Genomic DNA, 22,188 nt, shown 5'->3' on the forward strand with positions numbered 1-22,188 from the left:
ATGTCTTTTCAGACCTTCTCACACAGGCACTCTGGACATGCTAAATTACGCTTGCATCCATCTGTAAAATGTTAGCTTGTCTAGTTGCACCAGTGTTTTCACGGGCAACAGCATGCACTTTCTGGATCTGGACACAAATTGGCTCTCTCACGGCACTGAGTGCTGGCCTGCCTCTTTCTACAGCTGGGATTGCTGTGTCTAAGAAGCATTTACCAGCCCAAAGCAGACCCCGGAGTAATCTGATTCCCTGCTAGGAAAGGCACTCGAAACTCAACCCAGTATTCCTTGGGCTATGCCTCCCATGCAGCTGTAAGCCGTGTACCGGGGTGGGCTCCCCAGGATACAGTGAAGTCACGAACGAGGAAAGCAACCCCAACACCAGCTTTTGCCACAACAGAATTTTACTTAGATGTGGCAAATAAACACAACCACAAATGCTGGGAACATACAATAAATTTACATACACCCAGCCCAAAGGCTGAGACCCTTGTGCTGCACAGCACGGCACCTTCTGATGGATGAAGGTAGAAAGTGTAGTAATTTACCTACTGGCGGGCACAACTAAGCTGCCACACCTTACCCGTTTTTACTCTTAAAAAGCAAGAATCAGTGTATGGGTGTACGGTATGGGCTAGCCCAGGGGTGGACAAACTTTTTGACTTGAGGGCCGCAATGGGTTCATATATTGGACCCGGGGGCCGGACCAAAAGTAGATGAATGATGTGTATGTGTCATCCATAGTAAGTATAGTAATATTCCCCCATAGTAAGCATAGTAATTAATCCCCCATATAGTAATTCATCCCCCATAGTAATTAATCCCCCATATAGTAATTCATCCCCCATAGTAATTCATCCCCCATATAGTAATTCATCCCCCATATAGTAATTCATCCCCCATAGTAATTCATCCTCCATAGTAATTCATCCCCCATAGTAATTCATCCCCCATAGTAATTCATCCCCCATATAGTAATTCATCCCCCATAGTAATTCATCCCCCATATAGTAATTCATTCCCCATATTAATTCATCCCCCATATAGTAATTCATCCCCCCTATAGTAATTCATTCCCCATATTAATTCATCCCCCATATTAAGTCCCCAAGTCCCCCCTGTGTCAATTCACTTACCTTTGCTCCGCGCGTTCCTCTCGCCGTGTTCCCGCGCCGTTCCGGTGTAGTATGAAAATCTGTCTCCTATGAGGATCTGTCCCCCTCGACGTATCTGCGCATGTGCCGGAGATCGCCGATCGGCTGCTAATGCCTGAAACAGAAGTTTAACGTCGGCTCGGACGTCATCTGTTCTGGGCACTCTCTGGCCATATGGCCGTACTGTCAACAAGCCCAACAGAGGGATCCCCTTTTGATGTTCCCCCGCAGCTGAGTTATCCTGGGTGGAGTGGCGCGGGTGCTGGGGTCATTTCCGGAGACCGGGGAGATTCTACCTTCATCTGGGACACTTCCAGCCGAAGTTCTCTTAATTCTGTCCGCAGGGCCTGGACCACATCCTTTAAAGATTCTGAGTCTTCAGATACAGACTGACCTCTTGTAGCATGGGTACTACTCACTATTCTCGCCGCTAGAGGTATGCACTCTTCCTCTCTCTCCATGGCCGCTAAGTAGATGCTGTAGAATGTCATGTTGGGCGCCGTCCGGGTCATCTCTTGCAATTTGTCCTGTAAGAACTTGTTGGAGAGCCCCACTATGAACTGGCCTTGTAGTAGCCGGTCCACCTCCCGGAAAGCTCCCATGGCCTCTGGATCTCGCCGCTGTATTTCATTTAGCGTCTCCTGTTGGGCATTGGAGTACTGCATCAGGGTCTTGCCCTCTTGCTGTGGTCGGTTGAAGAAGTGGCTCTGCAGCTGCACTACTTTAGCACGCCCTCCTTGGCCTCTCTCCAGCAGGGAGAATATTTTCTCTAGGGTGTCTCTCTCAGATTCGGGCCTTACCACTGTCCGTCTAACGTCACCCTCTAGAGCACCCAATGCAACCTCTGCCCGCAGCTCGGAAGTCAGGTTACACATTCTAACCGCTCTTTCAGTCCAGTCCTGCAACGTCTTATTTTTACTGTCAAATTTGGCAGGTGACTCAACAGCGCCCCCACGGGAATATACCCTACTGGTACGGGCAGGCGGGGGCAAGCTGTATCAGCGGTGTTGGGACAACTTGGTCTTGCATCGGCGCACCCTGAGCTGGGTCCTGGACCAGTGCCATTGGCGCCGGGGGAAGATCTCCTGCCGCATTCCTGTCCATAACGGTGGCTGTATCCTGCGGACTACGCCAAGTTGTAAGCCGTGTACCGGGGTGGGTTCCCCAGGATACAGTGAAGTCACGAACGAGGAAAGCAACCCCAACACCAGCTTTTGCCACAACAGAATTTTACTTAGATGTGGCAAATAAACACAACCAACAAATGCTGGGAACATACAATAAATTTACATACACCCAGCCCAAAGGCTGAGACCCTTGTGCTGCACAGCACGGCACCTTCTGATGGATGAAGGTAGAAAGTGTAGTAATTTACCTACTGGCGGGCACAACTAAGCTGCCACACCTTACCCGTTATTACCCTAAAAAAGCAAGAATCAGTGTATGGGTGTACGGTATGGGCTAGCCTGCGGTGCAGCACAACAACTTACAATCTTACACAGATCTACAGTATTCCCCCTCCCATAACTGGTCCTGTAGCACGTGCCTGAGTATTCCTTCTGAGCAAAACGCCAGTCTGGCTTGAGTTTGTGGGATTTTATCAGCTCTCCAATGTGAAATGTCACTTTAAGTTATGGACTCCTTCCAATGATCAGTAACAACACTTGTGGCCTGACACAGAGACCCTAACTAACTATAGGCCTGGTCTCAGTCTATAGGCGCCAACACTGAAATGAGGTGCGTACACGATCTTATTGACCCGGGTCTGCTTTGCATCCGCTGGTGACTCTGAACAGAACAAATGTCTCTCCAACAAGCATGCGGTATCACAGTGTATGTTGCTTTGTTCTTCTGCTCTCATCAGCATTCCTGGCAGCAATCTTCCTTTCTCTGAACAGGAGCAGGGTCTTGGACACGATCAGCTTCACTTAGCTCTGGTTACTGAGGGATGCATTCACACCTGGATGTAATCAGATTCTCAGCTCACACAGCCCCTTCATTCAGCATCGTCCAAAACATGGCTGCAGTCTCCTCTTCCTGTTCACTAAACTCCATGTGAAAACCCCACCTCTTATTGAATATAGAAATATCTATGCAGTCTGAGGCTATGTTAGAAAAACAGTGACATCTTGTGGCTAAACTGCAGAATGTCACTCCAGAACGTTTAATTTACTGCACACAAACAGTGTTCAAACAATGAGAGCTGTTTCCCATCTCACACAGCAATCTGCTCAAAGTTATTCCGGAAAATTTTCATGTCCTCATCTAGTGACATTTTCTATAAAAACTTACCCACCAAGTGTTGCTCTGGGCTGTGGCAGGGACTTCCATATCATAAACAGCAAACTTAACAGTTCTAGCCACATGGCACACTTAATTGCTTACAGGCATGCGCACAATAATGTGCCACACACAATGCTCTGTCTCTTTCACAGCATGTCTGGCTTACAGAACACAGAGTTCATCACAAGAATTCCTCAGGATCAGCTGATTCCAGGAAAATAATGTTTCTCTTTCTGCCTGCATCCTTTACTAAAAATTTACAACACAAACCCTTCAAGGGTTCTTCCGTATATCATTTCCAAAACATGGATTCAGCCTCCTGGCTACTCTGGCATCTCTGTCTTAGGGCCCTGGTCTGTTCCTTCACAAACAGTCTATACACTGGTTTTCTGGCATTACAGCACTACCTCACCGGCTGAACTCTTCTTGAGGCCCAGTCCACCTTTCCTGCCTGGACTGGCTCACAGCCAATCAATACATGCATCTCTACACAGCAACAGACCATCAGTCTGTCACATCATACAATACTGATTGGGTCACTATCAACTTGTTTCTGGTTGTGTCAGTATAGTGGAAATTGTGCTTGTGCCTTTATGGCCATGGTGTTGGTTGATTCAGCATAGTGCTGATTGTGTCACTGTGAATATGGTTCTGAGACAATGTCTATATAATATTTCTGGTTATTAGTTATTTCTTATCAGTTTAACTGTGTCAATATTTAACCAATTCTATATTTTTAAATGTTTTTGGCCAATTACATTTTTTTAAATGTTTATATTGTATATATGTACTCTGGGTAGGATAGAACCTAAAGCATTTCGGGGACAGCACAAGGTATCTGGCCTAGGGGAGGAAAAAATTAAATCTGCTTACAGGCACCCTAGTACCCTCATATTATACAGAATCAAAATATTTGGTCAAGTAAGATAAATGTTAACAGAGCTGCAGACAGTTAGGAACTACAAATGATTAAAAGCTGGGATTCAAGACACAGATTCACCACTGATATGTAGTATGAGCCAAACTGCCCTGGGTTTGGTTCAAACAGGGTTTGGCTAACTTCAAAGAAGTTTGGATGCTGAACTTGAACCCAATTAAATTCAACGGGAGCTGAATTTGTCAAATTAAAAATTCCCATTTCCTGGGCTAATAGGCACACGGGTTTAAAAAAATAGCATGGGGTGGGAACTGTCCTGGGGAACATGTATCAATGCAAAAAATGTTTTATTACATTCTATTGGGTCGGAAGCAGTGATTGTTTAGCACTGACATTTACAAGGGGAAAAAAAAAGAGTTTAAAATTGTCGGCAAATTTCCCTCCTTGCTTTTTTTTTTAAAGAAAAAACAGCACACAGACCCCAAAGCTTCCCCCAAATACAAGATATACTGTATATACCCCCTTCTTTAAAATGTCAGCAATACATTTTTATTTCCTAGCTATTTTTTTCTTTGTAAATGTAATTCTTGCTGTAGCACATCCTACAGCAAGAATGAAAAAAAAATTGCATTAAACAATGCATACCAGACCCTTTGAGTGGGGGTACCTCATGCAGGGAGGTCCCCTAGTGAATCCATAACAGACACTTTGGATCTGGTACAACTTTTGAGGAGGCATCCACGCAAAAAAAAAAAATGCATGAGGTCCCCCTAAAAATCAATACTAGACTCTTAATGTGATCATGCAGCCTGGTTGGCCTGAAGACGAGTTGCCAAAGCATCTTGTCCCAATGTTTGAGGAGAAGGGCCTTATCCCCATGATCCTTGCCCAGTGGTTGTAGGGTCTACTGGCAAGGGCCTTATCAGAATCTGCAAGCCCCGTTTAATAATAAGAGGACCCTCAATATAACCCCCCACATGAACGAGTTTAGTGCACATAGTACCCATATTCATTCAATAGAAAAAAAACCCCTAGAAATAGATAGCCAAATGTTTAGGCAAAAGTTAATTTAGTAAAAAAATTTAAATTCCAAAAGCACCTCATTGTAAATCCATTCTCAATCACAATGCCTGTGGCTGCCAACTCACTGAAAAAAAAAATTACCCTCCACACACAAAGACAAATGACAGCTCTCTGAGCTTCCATTAGCTATATAACAGAAGGGGCAGGGATAGTGGTCATATTTAGGCAATTATGTAATGCTCCATTTCCCACTCATTTGCTTATATGGCCAGGGATTCCTAACCATGAAAGTGAATTGGCTGATTGATGTCAGTGGTCAGTAAGGATGCTGAGAGTGAAAGAAGCCCTTGCTTCCTTAGTAGAAAAATAGACAAATAAAATTTTCACATTCATCCATGCAGAATGCCCCAAATGTTCAGTGTTTGGACTAATGTTCGATCAGCCAGTGGTCCATATCCTATACTGATAGGCCATGATACGCAGTAATGGGCCTTTCATTTCAAACCTAGGCCTTCAATGGTGTCCTACCTGAATTAATCATCATCATGACGCCAGGGTTATAGAAACCATCAATATTATACAGAAACACAGTATAACACATCACAGACAGGTACTGTATCTCATGCAGCGAAAATGACAGTGTGGCTCCAAGCTTCAAGTCGTTAAACTGCAAATAATAGGCATTCCCAGCAATACAATTTGTAGTGCTCCTCGGAGGCTGTGAGTCAAAGGTATCACTCATAGTTGCTGAATTGAAAGAAGGGGACAAACCCTTTCCCCAGCTGGGACAGGCTTCGGGTTTGGCTGACCTTTCCTCATAATGTCCAGCTATTCTTCAAACGTTTGTCTTGAAAATGGCTTTGGGGGTTCATTTGCTAAAACTGGAGAGTGCAAAATCTGGTTCAGCTTTTGCATAGAAGCCAGTCAGCTTCCACTTTAATTTTGTCAAAGCTTTATTGAACAGGCTGAAACTAGGAGCTGATTGGCTACCATGCACAGCTGCACCAGATTTTGCCCTTCATGTTTTTTCTTTGCACCGACCCTGAAGGTTCTAGTTATGCCTCTGCTGTAACCTGTCACTGCATTGGTAATATTTTGCTGTTTTTAAATGAAAAATCAAATTTCTGTTGAGCTTTGTTCCACAGGTTTTGAGAGTTTTTCATGATGTCAGGATTCTCTTATTTACCTCATGTGTGTTAATAATTTATTGCATAGCTATATTTATAACCTGAAATATTCTTTCTTTTTTTTTTCCACAGGAGATTGAACCTTCCAAGGAGTTCACTATACCTCGCCCTCACCCGTGTACAAATGCGTATATGCAATACCGAACACATGACTTAAGTCATATGTAAACACTGGAACCAAAATACAGTAAACACCACTACTAAAGGAAGATATTATTAGCATCCAGGAGTTGTGAATGATCAATACAGATAAAATTAGCAATCATGTCTCTTACATTAATATTCAACCTAAGTCCTAACCCTAAAATACAGTAGCACACAACAATCAATAACCCATATTTTACTGGCCTATCAGTGTAATTTAATTAGTTACTCCACTTAAAATAAGCACTTAAGAATTAGAACTCTTTATTCAAATCAGTTATGTTGCTTGTTAATCTTTTATTTATGTGCAAATGAGGAGTAAAAAAGACAAGTGTCACAATATGAACAGAGATTGTGGGCAGATAGATGCTATCGTTCATGTAAAGCCTCATTCACACTGGGCATATCAATTAGTTCCCCATGTGAGGGCTGTGTTTGCCCACATACAGATGCACAGGTGTTCTGTACATCCCAGTGCAGGCAGTCACATTGATGTCAACTGGGATGCAGTGGCTGCATGGTCATAGACGCTCCTCCCAATTTAACATCCATGCGGGTGTGGGTGCATGGTCCCAAACACAACCAGTGGGCCATGCACCCACACAGATGTCAGATTGGGAGCAGCTTCTGTGTCCATGAAGCTGCTGCATCCCAATTGACATCAACAAAACACCTGTGCATCCTCATGCCTTCACATGGGGCAGATAAGTTAAATAGTGCAGTCAATAAGAAGACATCCCTTCCCTCCCATTTTCATACATTTAAGAAACATACTATATGCTGTATATTTTTGCTTATTACTATTAGGCACAGTTTACTTTCTTGGTAAGGAAAATATTTTACATCTCTATAAAATGATCGTGATAAATATTAGACCGCTAGCTTATATAATGTAATGATCTAATGCTTACAGTATGTAAAAATATAACGTGATTGGTAGCTATGGTAGTTATTAGGTACTATACTATGAAGAAATTGTGAAAATTGAGGCTTTATGTATCAAAGTGTCAGAAAAGTGATTTGGAGCCACCAGTCTTGAAATATTTAAAATAAAATCTCCTTTATTATTCTTCAGCTTGAACTTTTTTTTTTCTTGTTGTGGTCTGCATTCTTGACCAAACTACAGATCTTGTGATAAACCGTTTAAGGTTGGATTCAAACCTAAGTGTTGTGGAAACCATCTGTGATTTATTCTGTGGTCTGCTACAAAAAAAGTCCCTGCCTTGTTTTAAAGTGGAAGTAAACTCCCTTGGTTGATATTAACCTAAAGGTAAGCCTATAAAAAGGTTTATCTATAGGTACAGAAACAATTGAGTATCGTCCGTGATACCTTTTTTTATCTGCATTAACATACAATTTTTCAGGACAAGCTTTCGGGGTGTACCCCCTTCTTCAAGGTTCAAGAAATACTGATGCACAAAGTTTTAGCAAAATGTTAAAATAAGACAATCTCTGAGTGAAAAAAAAAGACCAAAGAAAATGTACACAGCAATGGTAACTGAACTAGCATAGTTAGTGAGATAAGATGGAGAAAGAGCTATAGACTGGTGGTGGTGAGGAGGGGGTATACTATAGGTACAGTAAATATCTCCTAAATATGCACAGTTTAGGAGATATTTACTTTAGAAGCAGCTGGTGACATCACCGGCGCATGTGCTCTAAAGGAACAGCATACTGTGCTGTTCCTTCTGATCTTTGTGCCATAAACATCATCGTGGCTCAACCATTTTATACCGCTGAAGCCCACAGACCCGGAGGAAAGACCAGGTGAAGATGTGGAGGGCTTCATTTTCAGGTAAGTCTGTCATAGTGTGCTAGCATGCATCACATACTAGCACATTGTGATTTAAACTGCCCCAGTTCTAATCAATCTCTAGAGCAGGCATCACTTAATGGTGGTCTGGATGCAGACCCAGTCACTGTCCCATCTGGACCCATGCAGTTCTGCCATTTAAGAGCCTTTTTTTATCCCAGATGTCTCATGGTCATCCTCACAGAGCTGACAGAAGGAGGCAGGACAGTTCTGGATGGAGGGTGGGAGCTGCCTGAGGTTAACAAGCAGGTGATTGGTTGCTAGGATGAAGGGCAGTCCTAGCGATCAATCATTGTCTGTCAATCACTGTCTGTGTAAGGTAGGACAGTGGGGTGGGGGAAGGTTAAAGGGGCTAAGGAAAAAGGACATTAGTGTGAAGGAGGAGCTGAGGACAGTAATGAGGGGGGCTAAGGAGTGTGGTGTTAGGGGGGCTGAGGACATTAATGTTGGAGGGGTTGAAAACTATAAAGTGGGGGCTGAGAACTGTAATGTGGGAGCTGAGGACAGTAATGTGGGGGCTGAGGACAGTAACATGGAGGGGGGCTGAGAACAGTAACATGGAGGGGGGCTGAGAACAGTAACATGGAGGGGGGCTGAGGACAGTAATGTAGGGGGATGATGTAAAAAGGGGCAGAGTACTCTTCAGTGAAGGGGGCAGAGGATAGTACTGTTGGGGGGGTTGATTTCAAGGAAGTGTGATCACTACTGTGAAAGGTGTGGTGGGGGGGTGATGTAAAGGGGGAGCTGAGGACACCCCTTAAGAGGGATCTTGCTGTGTACAAGGAGGGGACTGTGATGTGCAGTGCGGATTGAGGACACTGATATGATAACAGGTACATGTGCATTTGGTGCACACGTTGTGGGTATGTCAGCACTATCTGCTAAAAACCTGAAGAAGTCCCCGACCGCAGCAACACGTGGTTTGGAGCACATGAAAATGCACAACAGGGGCCTACATGAGATTCAGACCTCTGATGCATGCAAATTTTACTGCCTGGACCTTGGTGAAGTTAAATACAATAAATTAGAGCAATTTTTCCAACCCTATGTGTCCTGCCTCCTTCTGTCAGCTCTGTGAGAATGACCACAAGATAGCTGGGAGAAGAAAAGGTTCTTAAATGGCAGGACTGCATGGGTCCAGATGGGACAGTAACTGGTTCCTCATCCAGACCCCGGTCCGCCATTTAGTGACGCCTGCTCTAGAGACTGATTGCCTCTCTTGATTTTCCCATTTGATTGAGGGTGATAGGCAGAAGAGAACTGTAAGGAGACATCCAGAATTGTGAGCCTACTTGCTGAATGAAAAATAAAGTAATCATCTACAGCCATCTTAAATGACTGCAAAATTAAATGGCATGTCACCAAGAATGGGGCTGCACCACAACTATCCTGGAAGTGCATGTACCACAACACACTGAAAGCAGTAGTAAACCGCAGCAGCAGAACCAAAAAAAAAAATTGGACCCTGGGCAGTTTAAGTCGCAATGTGCTAGTATGTGATGCATACTAGCACACTATGACAGACTTACCTGAAAATGAAGCCCTCCACAGTAGGCGTTTCCATCTTCACCTGCTCTTTTTGGGTTTGTGGGCTTCAACGGTATAAATGGCTGAGCCACGATGATGTCACTGTTTACGGCACAGGGCTCAGAAGGAACAGCACAGAGATGAGAGGAGAATGGGCAGACTGGTTGCAGTGACATTAAAATGGTAGTGTCAGAATTTGTTGTAAACAAAATGAAAGCATGGACCCATCCTGCCCTCTAATGGTTTAGACTGGTGGTGTAATGGTGTGGGGGATATTTTCTTGGCACTAGCGTACCTAATAAAGTGGCTGGCGAGTGTATATGTATACATTAAATACATATATGTATATGTGTATATACAATATATATATCTACACCTCCTCCTTTGGCCAATTGATAAACTCCCACGGCTTCAACTACGATCTCTATGCCGACGACACACAAATCTATCTCTCTACCCCTCACCTCACCCCCTCAGTCTCCAATCGCATCACCAGCCTACTAAGTGACATATCGGACTGGATGTCACTCCACTTCTTCAAACTCAACCTTTCCAAAAATGAGCTTCTGGTATTCCCCCTGGCCCGTGCCCCCCCCCCCCCGACTTCTCCATCAAGATCAACAACACTATCATCAGTCCCACCCCTCACGCCAGGGTACTAGGTGTAATCCTAGACTCCAATCTGTCCTTTCAGCAGCAGGTCCAATCACTGACAAATTCATGTAGACTTCACCTCCACAACATCTCCAAGATACGACTATTCCTAACCTCGGAAACCACTAAGCAACTCATTCACTCCCTTATTATATCACGCCTTGACTACTGTAACTCCCTCCTCACTGGCCTACCTCATCCCCACTCCAGTCCATCATGAATGCTGCTGCCAGACTCATTCACCTTACTAACCGGTCTGTATCTGCCACCCCTCTCTGCCAATCCCTCCACTGGCTCCCAATTGCCCAGCGGATAAAATTCAAAACACTAACACTGATGTATAAAGCCACTCATAACACTGCCCCTAAATACATTACCGACCTTGTCTCTAAATACCACCCAAACCGTACTCTCCGCTCCTCGCAGGACCTCCTACTCTCTAGCTCCCTTTTCTCCTCCTCCCATGCTCATCTCCAGGATTTCTCAAGGGCTTCACCCATCCTCTGGAACTCCCTACCCCAATCTATCAGGCTACTGCCTACTCTACTCTCTTTTAGGCGCACTCTGAAAACCCATCTCTTCAGGGAAGCCTACCCCGACCCCAGCTAATACTTTAATCCCCTACTCTTCCTACCAGGGGCGGACTGACAACTTATGGGGCCCCCGGGCAATAGGTGATCATGGGGCCCCTGTGTCCTTGCCCAAACTCAAAAAAGCCTATGAAAAAGGTACCAGGGGCATCTCATGGGGCCCCCTACTGACCCCGGTGATCAGCGGTGTTTGATCGCTCAGTTCTCAGTACAGAGCCCAGTTCAGTTCTCAGTACAGAGCTGACAGCTCAAGAGGAGAGGAGAACCAGTAATCGGCATTCCTCTGAGGGGACATGTACACAGATAATTAGAGCACTGTTGATCAGTGTGCCCTGATGATCTGTGTAGCCCCAGCAGCGCCACCTGTCAATGTCAGCTCTCAGTGCTCATCCACGCCACCTGCCAGTGCCCATCAGTGCCACATTTCAGTGCCCATCAGTGCCACATTTCAGTGCCACATCAATGCCACATAGTGCCCATCTGAGCTGCCTTTCAATGTCACCCATCAGTGCCAGTCGGTGCCACCTTTCAGTGTTGCCAATCAGTGCCACCTATCAGTGTGCATCAGTGCCGCCTATCAGTTTCCATCCATGCTGCCTTACAGTGCCAGTCAGTGTCGCCTATCAGTGCCAGTCAGTGCCGCCTATCAGTGCCATATATGAGTGCTGCCTTTCAGTGCCCATCAGTGATACCTGTCAATGCCCATCAGTGCCACCTACCAGTGCCTCCTCATCAGTGCCCATCAGGGCCACCTATAAGTGTCCATCAGTGCAGCCTATCAGTGCCCATCAGTGCAGCCTCATTAGCGCACATCAGTGAAGGAGAAAAATCACTTATTTACAAAATTTTATAACAAAAACTAAGACTTTTTTTTTTCAAAATTTTCAGTGGTTTTTAGTTTGTTTAAGAAAAAATAAAAAACCCAGAGGTGATTAAATACCACCAAAATAAAGCTCTATCTGTCACAAAAAATGATAAAATTTCATATGGGTGCAGTGTTGCATGACCACGCAATTGTCATTGTGCAACAGCGCTGAAAGCTGGAGATTGGCCTGGGCAGGAAGGGGGTATAAGTGCCCTGTAGGCTAGTGGTTAAAGTCTATACTTCTCATTGTACTCATCACCATGGGAATGTATCCCTCGTATATCGGGGTTGAACCGGATGGCAGTAGCTAGCGGTTCCAGACAGAGAGACAGGGGCCAGAGTACCAGTGAAGGTCTTATAATAAGAATAGGGCAGTCTGTCTGGTCCCGGGGTTTTGAGGGAGGGAAGATGTTTGTCTGTGTCAAATAATTGTCAGAAGGTGACAATAGGTAACAATAGGGGATCAAAAAAACTATCAAAGGAAGCTTTTGTGAGGGGGGGATGAAAATCTGGGGTCAAACAGTTGTAGAGATTGTCATAATATGAGCCAAAAAGGGAGACCATTACATGGGGGTCATAGGTAGGGTCCCCATTCGGTTCGGTTAGATGGTCTGGCAGCGTAGAGGGAAATTGTGCTTTGAGTCGATTAACGAGCATGCGATGTGGTTTATTAGAAAATTCATAGAATTTCTGTTTGCCCCAAAGGAGGGATTGTGCAGACTTACATGAGTCAAGGGCCTTGATTTGGTCACGAAGAGAGGTCACCTTTTGATGCCCAGAAATAGACGGTTTTGCAAGTAATCGATGTTCAGCCAAAGATAATTGGCGGATGAGGGAAGCCTTGGCACTCGCTGAGGATTTTTTCAAACGAGAGCCCATCTCTATACAGAGTCCCCGAAATACCACCTTATGGGCTTCCCACGGAGTCAAAGTAGAGGTTACTGAGCCAACATTGTGGTGAAAATACATATCTAATCCTTGAGAAAGCTCGTCTCGGAGATGGTCTGTAGTTAAAAAGGGCTCATTGAGGTGCCAGTGGCATGCTTTCGGCATAACGTTAGGGAAAAAAGTTTCAGAGTTAGGGAAGCGTGGTCGGACCACGTGATAGGATTGATTTTAGATGAAACCAGGAGAGGGAGCAATGGGGCGGAGATGAAGAAATGATCCAAGTGGGAAAAGCTACGAGGGGTGGAGTAGAAAGTAAACTGTTTGTGAAAAAGGTGTCTAATCAGCCAGGCGTCAAAGTGACGATGCTCCCTTATGAGTTTGCAAAAAGATTTTGAAGAGGAACATTGCCGCTTTGAGGGAGTGGTCTCGAAGAGAACCTTCCTGTCTTTATGGGGGGAAATGATTAGATTAAAATCACCCCCAATAATCACATGTGGTGTAGAAAAGGAACCCAACTTGGCAAGTGTTCGTGAAAGAAACTGCAATTGACCCGTATTCGGGGCATACAAATTAAACAAGACAAGGGGAGTGTCACCAAGCATACATTCCAAAATAATGAAACGACCTCGTTGGTCGACCTTGGAGGAAACGACTCGAAGGAAGCAGTGCGTCCAAATCAGAATTGCTACTCCAGCCTTCCGGAGTATCCACGAGAGGTCACCCCAGAAGGACGTTAGGTAGGCGCATCACTTGATCGAGGAGGATGTGAGTTTTGTGGGGTGCGAGAGAGTTGCTTCTGGCCCCAGCAAACTGGTGTCCAAATCTTGTTAGGGGTGGCGGAAGGACGGGACAGGGTAGGTGGCAATGAAGATGCGTCTTGCGGTAGAGGGGGGAGTTCCAGCTGCTTTAGGAAAGAGTCTGCCTTATGAAGGTCACGCAAAATAACTTGGGTGTTATATTTAGAAACGACCAGCTTGAAGGGGAATCCCCAGCAATAAGGGATGCGGTTCTGCTGAAGATGTGTGGTAATCAGTTTCAGTGCCTGCCGTTTGGCCAGGGTAATCAGAGAGAAATCACAGAAGAGTTGGAGTCTGTCCCCCTTAAATTCCAAGGAAGGTTTATTGCGGACTGAGGATAACAGGGCTTCTTTGCTTTAAAAATAAATGGAAGCGGATTATGACGTCTAGTCTAGTGCCTTCAACAATCCGCTGCCGGAACCATGGGGGCAGTTGCAGTGAAGAAGGACAATAGATGTTGGTGGAGTTGAGAATCAACAATTGATTTGAACATACCGCAAATACGGATGTTCTGGTGGCATTCCCTGTTTTCCAAATCTTCTTGTTGGAGCTGAATTTGGGACATGGAATGCTTCAGATAAGCGATGTCTTCCTCCAAAACATGGACGTATTGCACCAATTCATCAAACTTATTCTCTAATTGATCCCTGCGGTCTCCGACATGGGCTATTTCCCCCCTAAGATCCAAGGCCAACTTCCCAACATCAGTGGATATAGTAGCAGTGATGTTGCATAGAGATACTTGCAATTTGTCATCTAATGAAGAGACTGTGAGAGGAAGATGAGGCATGCTGAGATGTAGGGGCAGAATATGGTGATGAAGAATGCCCTGTAGAAGGGTGGTCTACTGCCCCCCCCCCCCATTTCCAGGAACCCAGGATCCTCCATCTGAGGATTTTCATAAGCTGAGGTTGCAAGCTGCTCCTGTACTGTGAACTGTAGTACCTCCCATCGCCGCCAGGGGTCTGGAGCTCTTCCACGGGCTCGCAGTGGTACTCAAGGTCGGGGATTGCGGCCTAGAAAGGAAGTGCTGGAGCAGTGTGGGCCGGGGATCTTGCTGCGGCGGCGAGAGGGGCTTCCAGCGCCCTATCTTCCCCATTGTATCCCCCTGAGATGCCGGGCAGGGTGCGAAGCTTATATGGCTCACTCAGAGTGCTGAGGAGCTGATGGCGGAGAGCAGGAGAGCCGGGAAGGCCATGGATGGGTGGAGCTCAAGGATTAAGTGTCCGCCATCATTGTAGGTCGCGCATGCGCCCCACTATGTATTTTTTATAGCCGAAAGTAAAAAATATTGTTTTTCTTCAAAATTTTCAATCTTATTTTTGTTTATAGCGCAAAAAATAAAAAGCGTACTGGTGATTAAATACCATCGAAAGAAACCTCTATTTGTGTAAAAAAAAGGACATAAATTTTGTTTGGGTACAGCATTGCATGACCGCGCAGTTATCAGTTGAATTAGTGCAGCGCTGATTAGCAAAAAGAGGCCTGGTTATTAAGGGGGGTATTAATTAATTTATGGGTCTACGGTAGGAGGTGAGAGGCCATCCATATATATTTTTAGGTGGAGGAACACTAAGCCAAGGTGGAGCACTGTGTTTTTCAAATAGACTTTATTTATCTGGAGCACATCATAGTGATTCTTCACCATTCAAGCACCTTATTTGATTTTCACCATTCAAGCACTTTATTTTTCATATTTTGATTGAACTATTACATTTGAATCTGTTTATGGACTATTATGTTTATATGAGTTAGCGCAACACTAATTATGTATCTTTTAATCAGGGGTCTATCAGACTCTAGATATCTGCTCTGCCCTTACATTATCTAATCTCACCAAGATTGATGTGATCAGATGCTTTCCCAGTTTACAAATGGCGCTGTTTATATCCTGCAAAACTGAAGTGATGAAATGCTTGTAGATTCTGATTTCTTAGACTATAGAGATGATTGGCACCATTCTGTTCTCCAATCAGCTCTATGGTCAACTGGCAGAAACACCGGCTGCATTCTCAGGTTCCCCCGAAGGCACTGCCCGAGAAGGCCGTGGAAGGGGAGGGGGGGGGGCTTTGTCTCCTGATGTAAAAGCAATACTGCAGCTCATTAGCCATGAGGATTGCTTTTACATGAAAGCCAATCTCCGGCTGAAAAAAACTGTACCAGAATGATGCCTGCAGCTGTAGCATCATCCTGGTATAACCATTCAAAGTCCAATGACGTTGCTGGTCCTTGTTGGGTATATATGCTATGTTCTTTTTTTTTTAATGCAGCCTGTGGGCTGAATGAAAAAAAGATAAGAAATCTCTGCCAGAAAAAGTGTGTGGTATGCCCATGGCAGAAGTTCTGGAAGATCTGGCATTTCTGCCAGTACCCTGTATGGTCGCAGAAGCACACATCAGCCTTAGTTTAGTGCCAAATGGCCTTTATAAGGAGGCTCATCACTTCCTCAAGTTGCTGGATGATCTCTAGCTCCCCGTGCCTTGTTCCTGTTTCCTGTGTTATTGTGACCTGTGATTTCCTGATACCGACTCGGCTTGCACTTGGACCTGTCTACTCTGCTCAACCCCTGATCTGACCTCGGCTTGGCTTACAGATATTCTTTCTCTCGCTCCTCTGTGTATGACCTCGGCTATCCAGTCTTACTACGTCTGCTCTGATTCCCACCTGGTACCTGAACTTGGCTTGAACCAGCTATCCAGTAAATCTCTAAATTCCGGAAGGGCTTGCTTACCTCGCACAGGCGCCACCTGTCTGCAGACCTATCTCTGTACATCAGCTGTGCTTCTGGGTGGACCACCAACCAGCATTCCTACAGGCGACCTGTGCCACTTTGGGCCTGACTCACGCTGCCCCACTCTCAGGGGAGTCTGGAACTTAGCCGCAAGGGAAGCCCTCTCTCCATTGATCTCCATCACCAGGTACGTGATACCACCATTAGAATATACCGCCCTGCATCCGCCAACTTCTAATGGTGGGCACACATCAGGTCACACAGTGCCACATGCGCCAATTCCAAGATTGTACAAATGTCTAAATAGTGGTACGCTTTAATTAAAATTGTCCATGTATAAGTAGTACCCCATATGAAAAAAAGGATGACATCAAGTCCCAAACTATCTTGCCACTACTCCCCATGTAGTCTGGGCATCTCTTCCCTTGTAAATCCAAAACTTATATGTATAGCCTGTTGCCCTCTCATAGGTCTTATATATCTTGGCCCCATATCTGGCACGTTTGCTGGGGAGAAATTGTTTGAATGCAAGGCAGCCAGAAAAATTAATGAGGGACTTATCAACGCAGATTTTTTGCTGGGGAGTATAAACACCTGTACATTTTTGGTTAAGGTAATTTACGAGGGGCCGAATTTTGTGGAGCCGGTCAAATTCAGGGTCACCCCGAGGACGACAGAGTGTATTGTCATTGAAATGCATAAAACACATACTCTCATACCTATGCCTGGCCATGGCAGCAGAGAAAATGGGCATATGATGAATCGTGATGAAAATTTAAATTCGGAAACCGTAATGGGTTTCAATGCAAATGGTGTGGTAAGGTTTGAATTTGGGTTTGCAGCGATAAATTGTTGTGCATATAAATTGCTTTGATCCACAATTATGCATACAGATATTCCGTGAAAAACAGCTCCATAAAATCAAGGGGGTAGTTAAATTTGCTGTTTCCGACTGAATTCCGGGTTGGGCATTGAATGGGGGAAGTACGGTTGCTGCAGAATTTGTGGGCTCCCAATCAGGATTTGTAAGCACATCCGGAAGGATACTAGGTTCTACGGGCCTGTGTGCAAATTCTTGGTGGGTGCTGTGCTCAGCCATCCCGGGCACTGTGTCTAAACTAACAAGGAGGAGCAGCCCTCCTTCCTGTTGTTGATCACCGGTAATCACCGGGCGCCAGCAGGTAATCACCGGCTGGGACCCGCTGATTGACAACCAGAGCCGCGATTGGCTCGTGTGCGCCCCCTACCTGGAAATGCAGAATCACATATATATACATGATTTTGTTCACAGGGGCCGCCCTGTAGCAGTAAATCTACTGTGGGCAGTCCTAAAGCAGTTAAAATGTACATGCCTATACTGCTGACATGATTATGAAAGGTTGAATGCTTAAATAACTGCAAGTCAATTTTCTCTATTGTTAATGCAAGAAATACATGAGCCAATCACAAAATTATCCAGTACGCTGTAAATTTTCTGATATGTACAATGGGCATGCATAGTTTATTTGCAGTCTGTTGACAAACTCAAATGTTGGGCTTGATTGTCATAAATGATGCTTTATTCTTTACTCATTCCTTATGATAATCACACAGGGTATGGAAAGTGTTAATAATGATCTATAGTTTCTTCCTCTATGTTTATTGGTCAATTTAGTTCTGAAAGTTATGATGGAAATGCTCTTATATCACATCGAGATATATATATATATATATATATATATATATATATATATACATACATACATACACACAGTATACAAGGTAATTGAGATATGGTATTGGGAAATAATGCAAGGAAAAGAGAAAGTAAATTCTATGAATAAGTATAGTTTCTATGACCATGTATGTTTTGTGTATGTGGGAGTATTTCCTGAGATGGAAAGAGTAATTTATGACTTAGGATGTAGTAGCTGAATCACTATAAAAGGGTGGGGGGGGGGTGTTTAACAGTGTTCCCCAAATCTGTTGTCCCCTCCAGAATAGTAAGAAAATTGACAGATATATTGTTGCTTTGAAAAGATCAAGTTGCTCAATCTGAGTTACAGGGATGAAAATGGAGAGATGCACTCTAACATTAATCAGGCACACACCTAGGAAGCCTTTTATTTTACTTTTGAGTTGCCTTTTTGATAAAGCACTGGAGACTTAACTTTGTTTTCCTAATAACTGACATCTTTTGAAGTTTTGAGTGGATTTGTAATGTTTTTCTATCATGCACTAACTGACCTGCATTCTCAAGTATTTTGCCAGATGCTGAGCTAAGATTCATTCTACACTGTCTCAGTACCAAGACTGAAAAATGGTCAAACAGCACTTTGCGGAGCCTTTGCAGCCTCATTCGGGAGGAACCTCACCTGGTCTTGCTGACTACTGCTATGTAAAGGGTGAAAGTAAGCTCACCTGGATTCACACCTGCCATTATGGAAACGTTTTTCCCACCTCCGAGATGACAGCCTCCAGGCGGTTTCTGCGATTGGGTCACCTGCCAAAAAGGAAATGTCACCGTTTGGTAAAACAAGCTGCTCCCTGAACTAAATGAGGCCTTCAAACAAGAAAGATGTTGTTGCTGCTGCTGCTGCTTATTTACTGCCTTTAGCCTGACAAAATTGCTTAAGCCCCCCCAGCTGGCTGTTTATATTTCATGTTTCCCTGTCTCGCCTTCCATTGGGAGAAGAATGGATATCCTTATTACCTTTCTACAGTCTCCAGCTGCTTCTCAAGCTCTGTGGAACATCAATGCTTTGGTGCAATCAGACATATGAACTCAGACTATCGGTTAGTTTTGTAGCCATTTTCCTGCAAAAGGGAACTTTCCTCAAACATGATTCTTTTTATTTGAACTCTAAATGGGTGGACTCTCTCTCGTGGGATGTTTTGTGTAGTAGGAACACTTCACATTCTGGAGAAACTAGCCTTACCCCAATCCTACATAGTTTACTGAATGCTGTTTGATGATTGCATTAATGAAAGGTTAGGAAAATGTTTTTTTTTTTGCTGATATTTTATTGGGGAAAGTCCTTGGGTTGAGTAGATAAACTCACTGTTTGAAAATTGTATTTTTGATTATGTGATAAATGAATTTCCACTCTGGCAACAGTGCTTTAGCAAGACTATGGGTAGGTAAGAAAGTATGGCGTAAGAAAGTGTCTCCCGTAGAAGAAAGTTGCCAGAACCAGAACTTTTGTAAATTGTGGGACCAGGGGAACTCTTTGACGTAACTGAGGCCCACAGTTGACAAACTTATCAAAGACATGATTGTTGTATGAATGAGTAATTTTATGTTTGCTAGATACAAAGAGGAACAAAGCAGGTCATGAACTCATCAGAACCTTTTTAAGTAGCTAAAACAAGCAAGCTAAGAATGTTTTATGACATGACCATTTAGGAACATATGTCAAAGGTTGCCCTGAACCTTGTTTATTGTCCAGGTATAATTTGACATGCCATACTTGGTCATTTATTCCAAATTAGATATGGTGACAAGCTGCTAACAATGTTGACGAACCACATTTGTTCCTCCTACACAGTATAAATAACCATTGAAAAATAGCAACTGTTGGCCAGTTGTCTCCTGGACTGGCCCATGCATGTGTATGATGTGAATAAACACTTTCCACAACACTTTCCTCCTCCTCTGATTCCTTAGCAGACCCACTGCTTAAAATGGGCTCATAATCCAAATCAGAATCAGACTCATGAGCTCCCTACTGTTCTCATTGGTCATGGTTAGGATTTGGTATGCCTCCTCACAGGAAAGTTATTTTTTAGACATACTGGGAGAGATGTGGCTGCACTGATGGGTGCTGATGAGGCTGCTCTAATGAGGTTGCACTGATGGGTGCTGATGAGGCTGCACTGCTGGGTGCTAAAGATGCTGCACTGCTGGGTGCTGATGAGGCTGCACTGTTGGGTGTTGATGAGGCTGCACTGCTGAGTGCCGATGAGGGGGCACAGATGGGTGCTGATGGGAATTGATGAGGCTGCACTAATGGGCGTTGATGAGGTTGCACTGATGTGCACTAATGCACTGCACTGAGGCTGCACTGGTAAGTTGGCACTGATGTGCACCGATGAGGCTGCACTGATGGGTGCTAATAAGGATTCATTGATAGGATGGCACTGATGTGCACTGGTAAGTGGATGGTAACTGATAACTAATAATAAGTTGCAGTGATGAGGCAGCTCTGATGGGCACTGATGTACACTGTTAAGCTGCAATGATGAGGCAGCACTGATGGGCACTGCTAAGATGTATTGAGAAAACAGAACTGATGAGCACTGATACGCTGCAGTGATAAGGCCTCACTGATGGGCACTGATGAACACTGATGAGCCCTCATTGATGGGCACTGATGAGCTGCAGTGATGAGGCAGCCCTGATGGACACTGATGGGCACTGACTGATGAGCACTCACTGATGGGCACTGATGAGCACTGATATGAACAAATGGGCACTGATCTACACAGATGGGCACTCACTGGAGGGCACTGATTCCATAGAGCACTGATGAGCACAGATAGGCCACTGATGAGAACTGATGGGGTACTTATAACTAAAAACTCACTCTGCTGCAACGGATTTTCTCTCCTTTCCTCACACTTGGTATCGGTGTGAGGAAAAGAGAGAGGAATGACCCAGGCATGACCCCTCTGTGTTTACATTTCTGATCGTTCATCATTGGACAGAGCGATCACGTGGTAAAGGGCCGCTGCGATTGGCCATTTACCCCTACTCGTGATGCTCTGTGTCCAAGGGGCACAGCCATCACTTACAGTTCCAGATGCGCAACATTGGGGGTGCGCGAGAAGCGCGATCACGGGAGGACGTCATAATTTGCCCTCCCAGAACTGACCGGCTGGGGTGTAGCCATCATATGGCTATTACCCGGTCAGTAAGTGGTTAAATTCTAGCACATACTGTGACCCCAACACTTTCCCAATGAAGGAATAAGTCTAGGCCTTTGATAATTGAATCAATGGCAAATATGGATCTGCCCTCGGGATAAAGTAATCTGAATACAGTCCTTAATGTTAATTTTCTGCCAGCTATGTTTGGACCCTTGAAGACATTTGCGTGCATGAATAAGGTATGTCTATGGTGTGAGTGGTTGCAATTCTTCACCTAGTCAGGCTGAAAGGTGTAAGGGATCTTAAAGATATAACTTTAGCAGTTGAATGAAAACAAAAAGGGAAGAATGGCCAAGTTGGGCCTAGATCAGCAGCAGCAGAACATTAGGGCAGTTACATAGTTACATAGTTAGTTTGGTGGAAAAAAGAAATGTCCATCCAGTTCAACCATTAATAAAAACACAGTTGTGTGTAGCAGTTTGAAAATACAAAATTCTTGCAAGTGAACAATATAAACAATGTCAGTATTCCAGCTTAACTGTGGGTCTGGGACCCTCTCATTGCTCTCCCTTGGGATTTCCATCAGCAAATAGCCAAGACATTGGATGGGCCACCCTTTGATGCGCTTTATCTGTTTAGCTGGAAAGAAAATGGCTACCATAGCCATGGGACACCTCCCTTGCTCCTGCAGCAGACCGGGGTAGTGATGGCCACCTTTATTCACCTAAAATGAGAAATATTTGAGATTTCTGTGACATTGCTAATGCAAACACACATTTGCCAGGTGAAGAATAAAGCCACAAACACAGC

General features: G+C 44.5%; 1 protein-coding gene across 3 annotated transcripts in view; it reads left to right on the top strand.

Moving 5' to 3' along the window:
* LOC149457505 (retinoic acid-induced protein 3-like) overlaps window positions 1-7,739 on the top strand; it is a 321,697-nt gene extending 313,958 nt beyond the window's left edge. For all 3 annotated transcript variants that reach the window (XM_089683612.1, XM_089683611.1, XM_089683610.1), the window contains one exon: window positions 6,594-7,739. Coding sequence is in view for 1 of the 3 variants with exons in the window: in XM_089683610.1 (XP_089539736.1) it covers window positions 6,594-6,689 (96 nt within the window). In the remaining 2 variants the exon portion in view is untranslated. The remainder of the gene's footprint in view (window positions 1-6,593) is intronic.
* Window positions 7,740-22,188: the final 14,449 nt, after the last annotated feature.

Source organism: Staurois parvus, unplaced genomic scaffold (assembly GCF_062004578.1).
Source record: "Staurois parvus isolate SC_StPar_1 unplaced genomic scaffold, SC_StPar_1.0 ptg000316l, whole genome shotgun sequence".
Lineage (NCBI taxonomy): Eukaryota > Metazoa > Chordata > Amphibia > Anura > Ranidae > Staurois > Staurois parvus.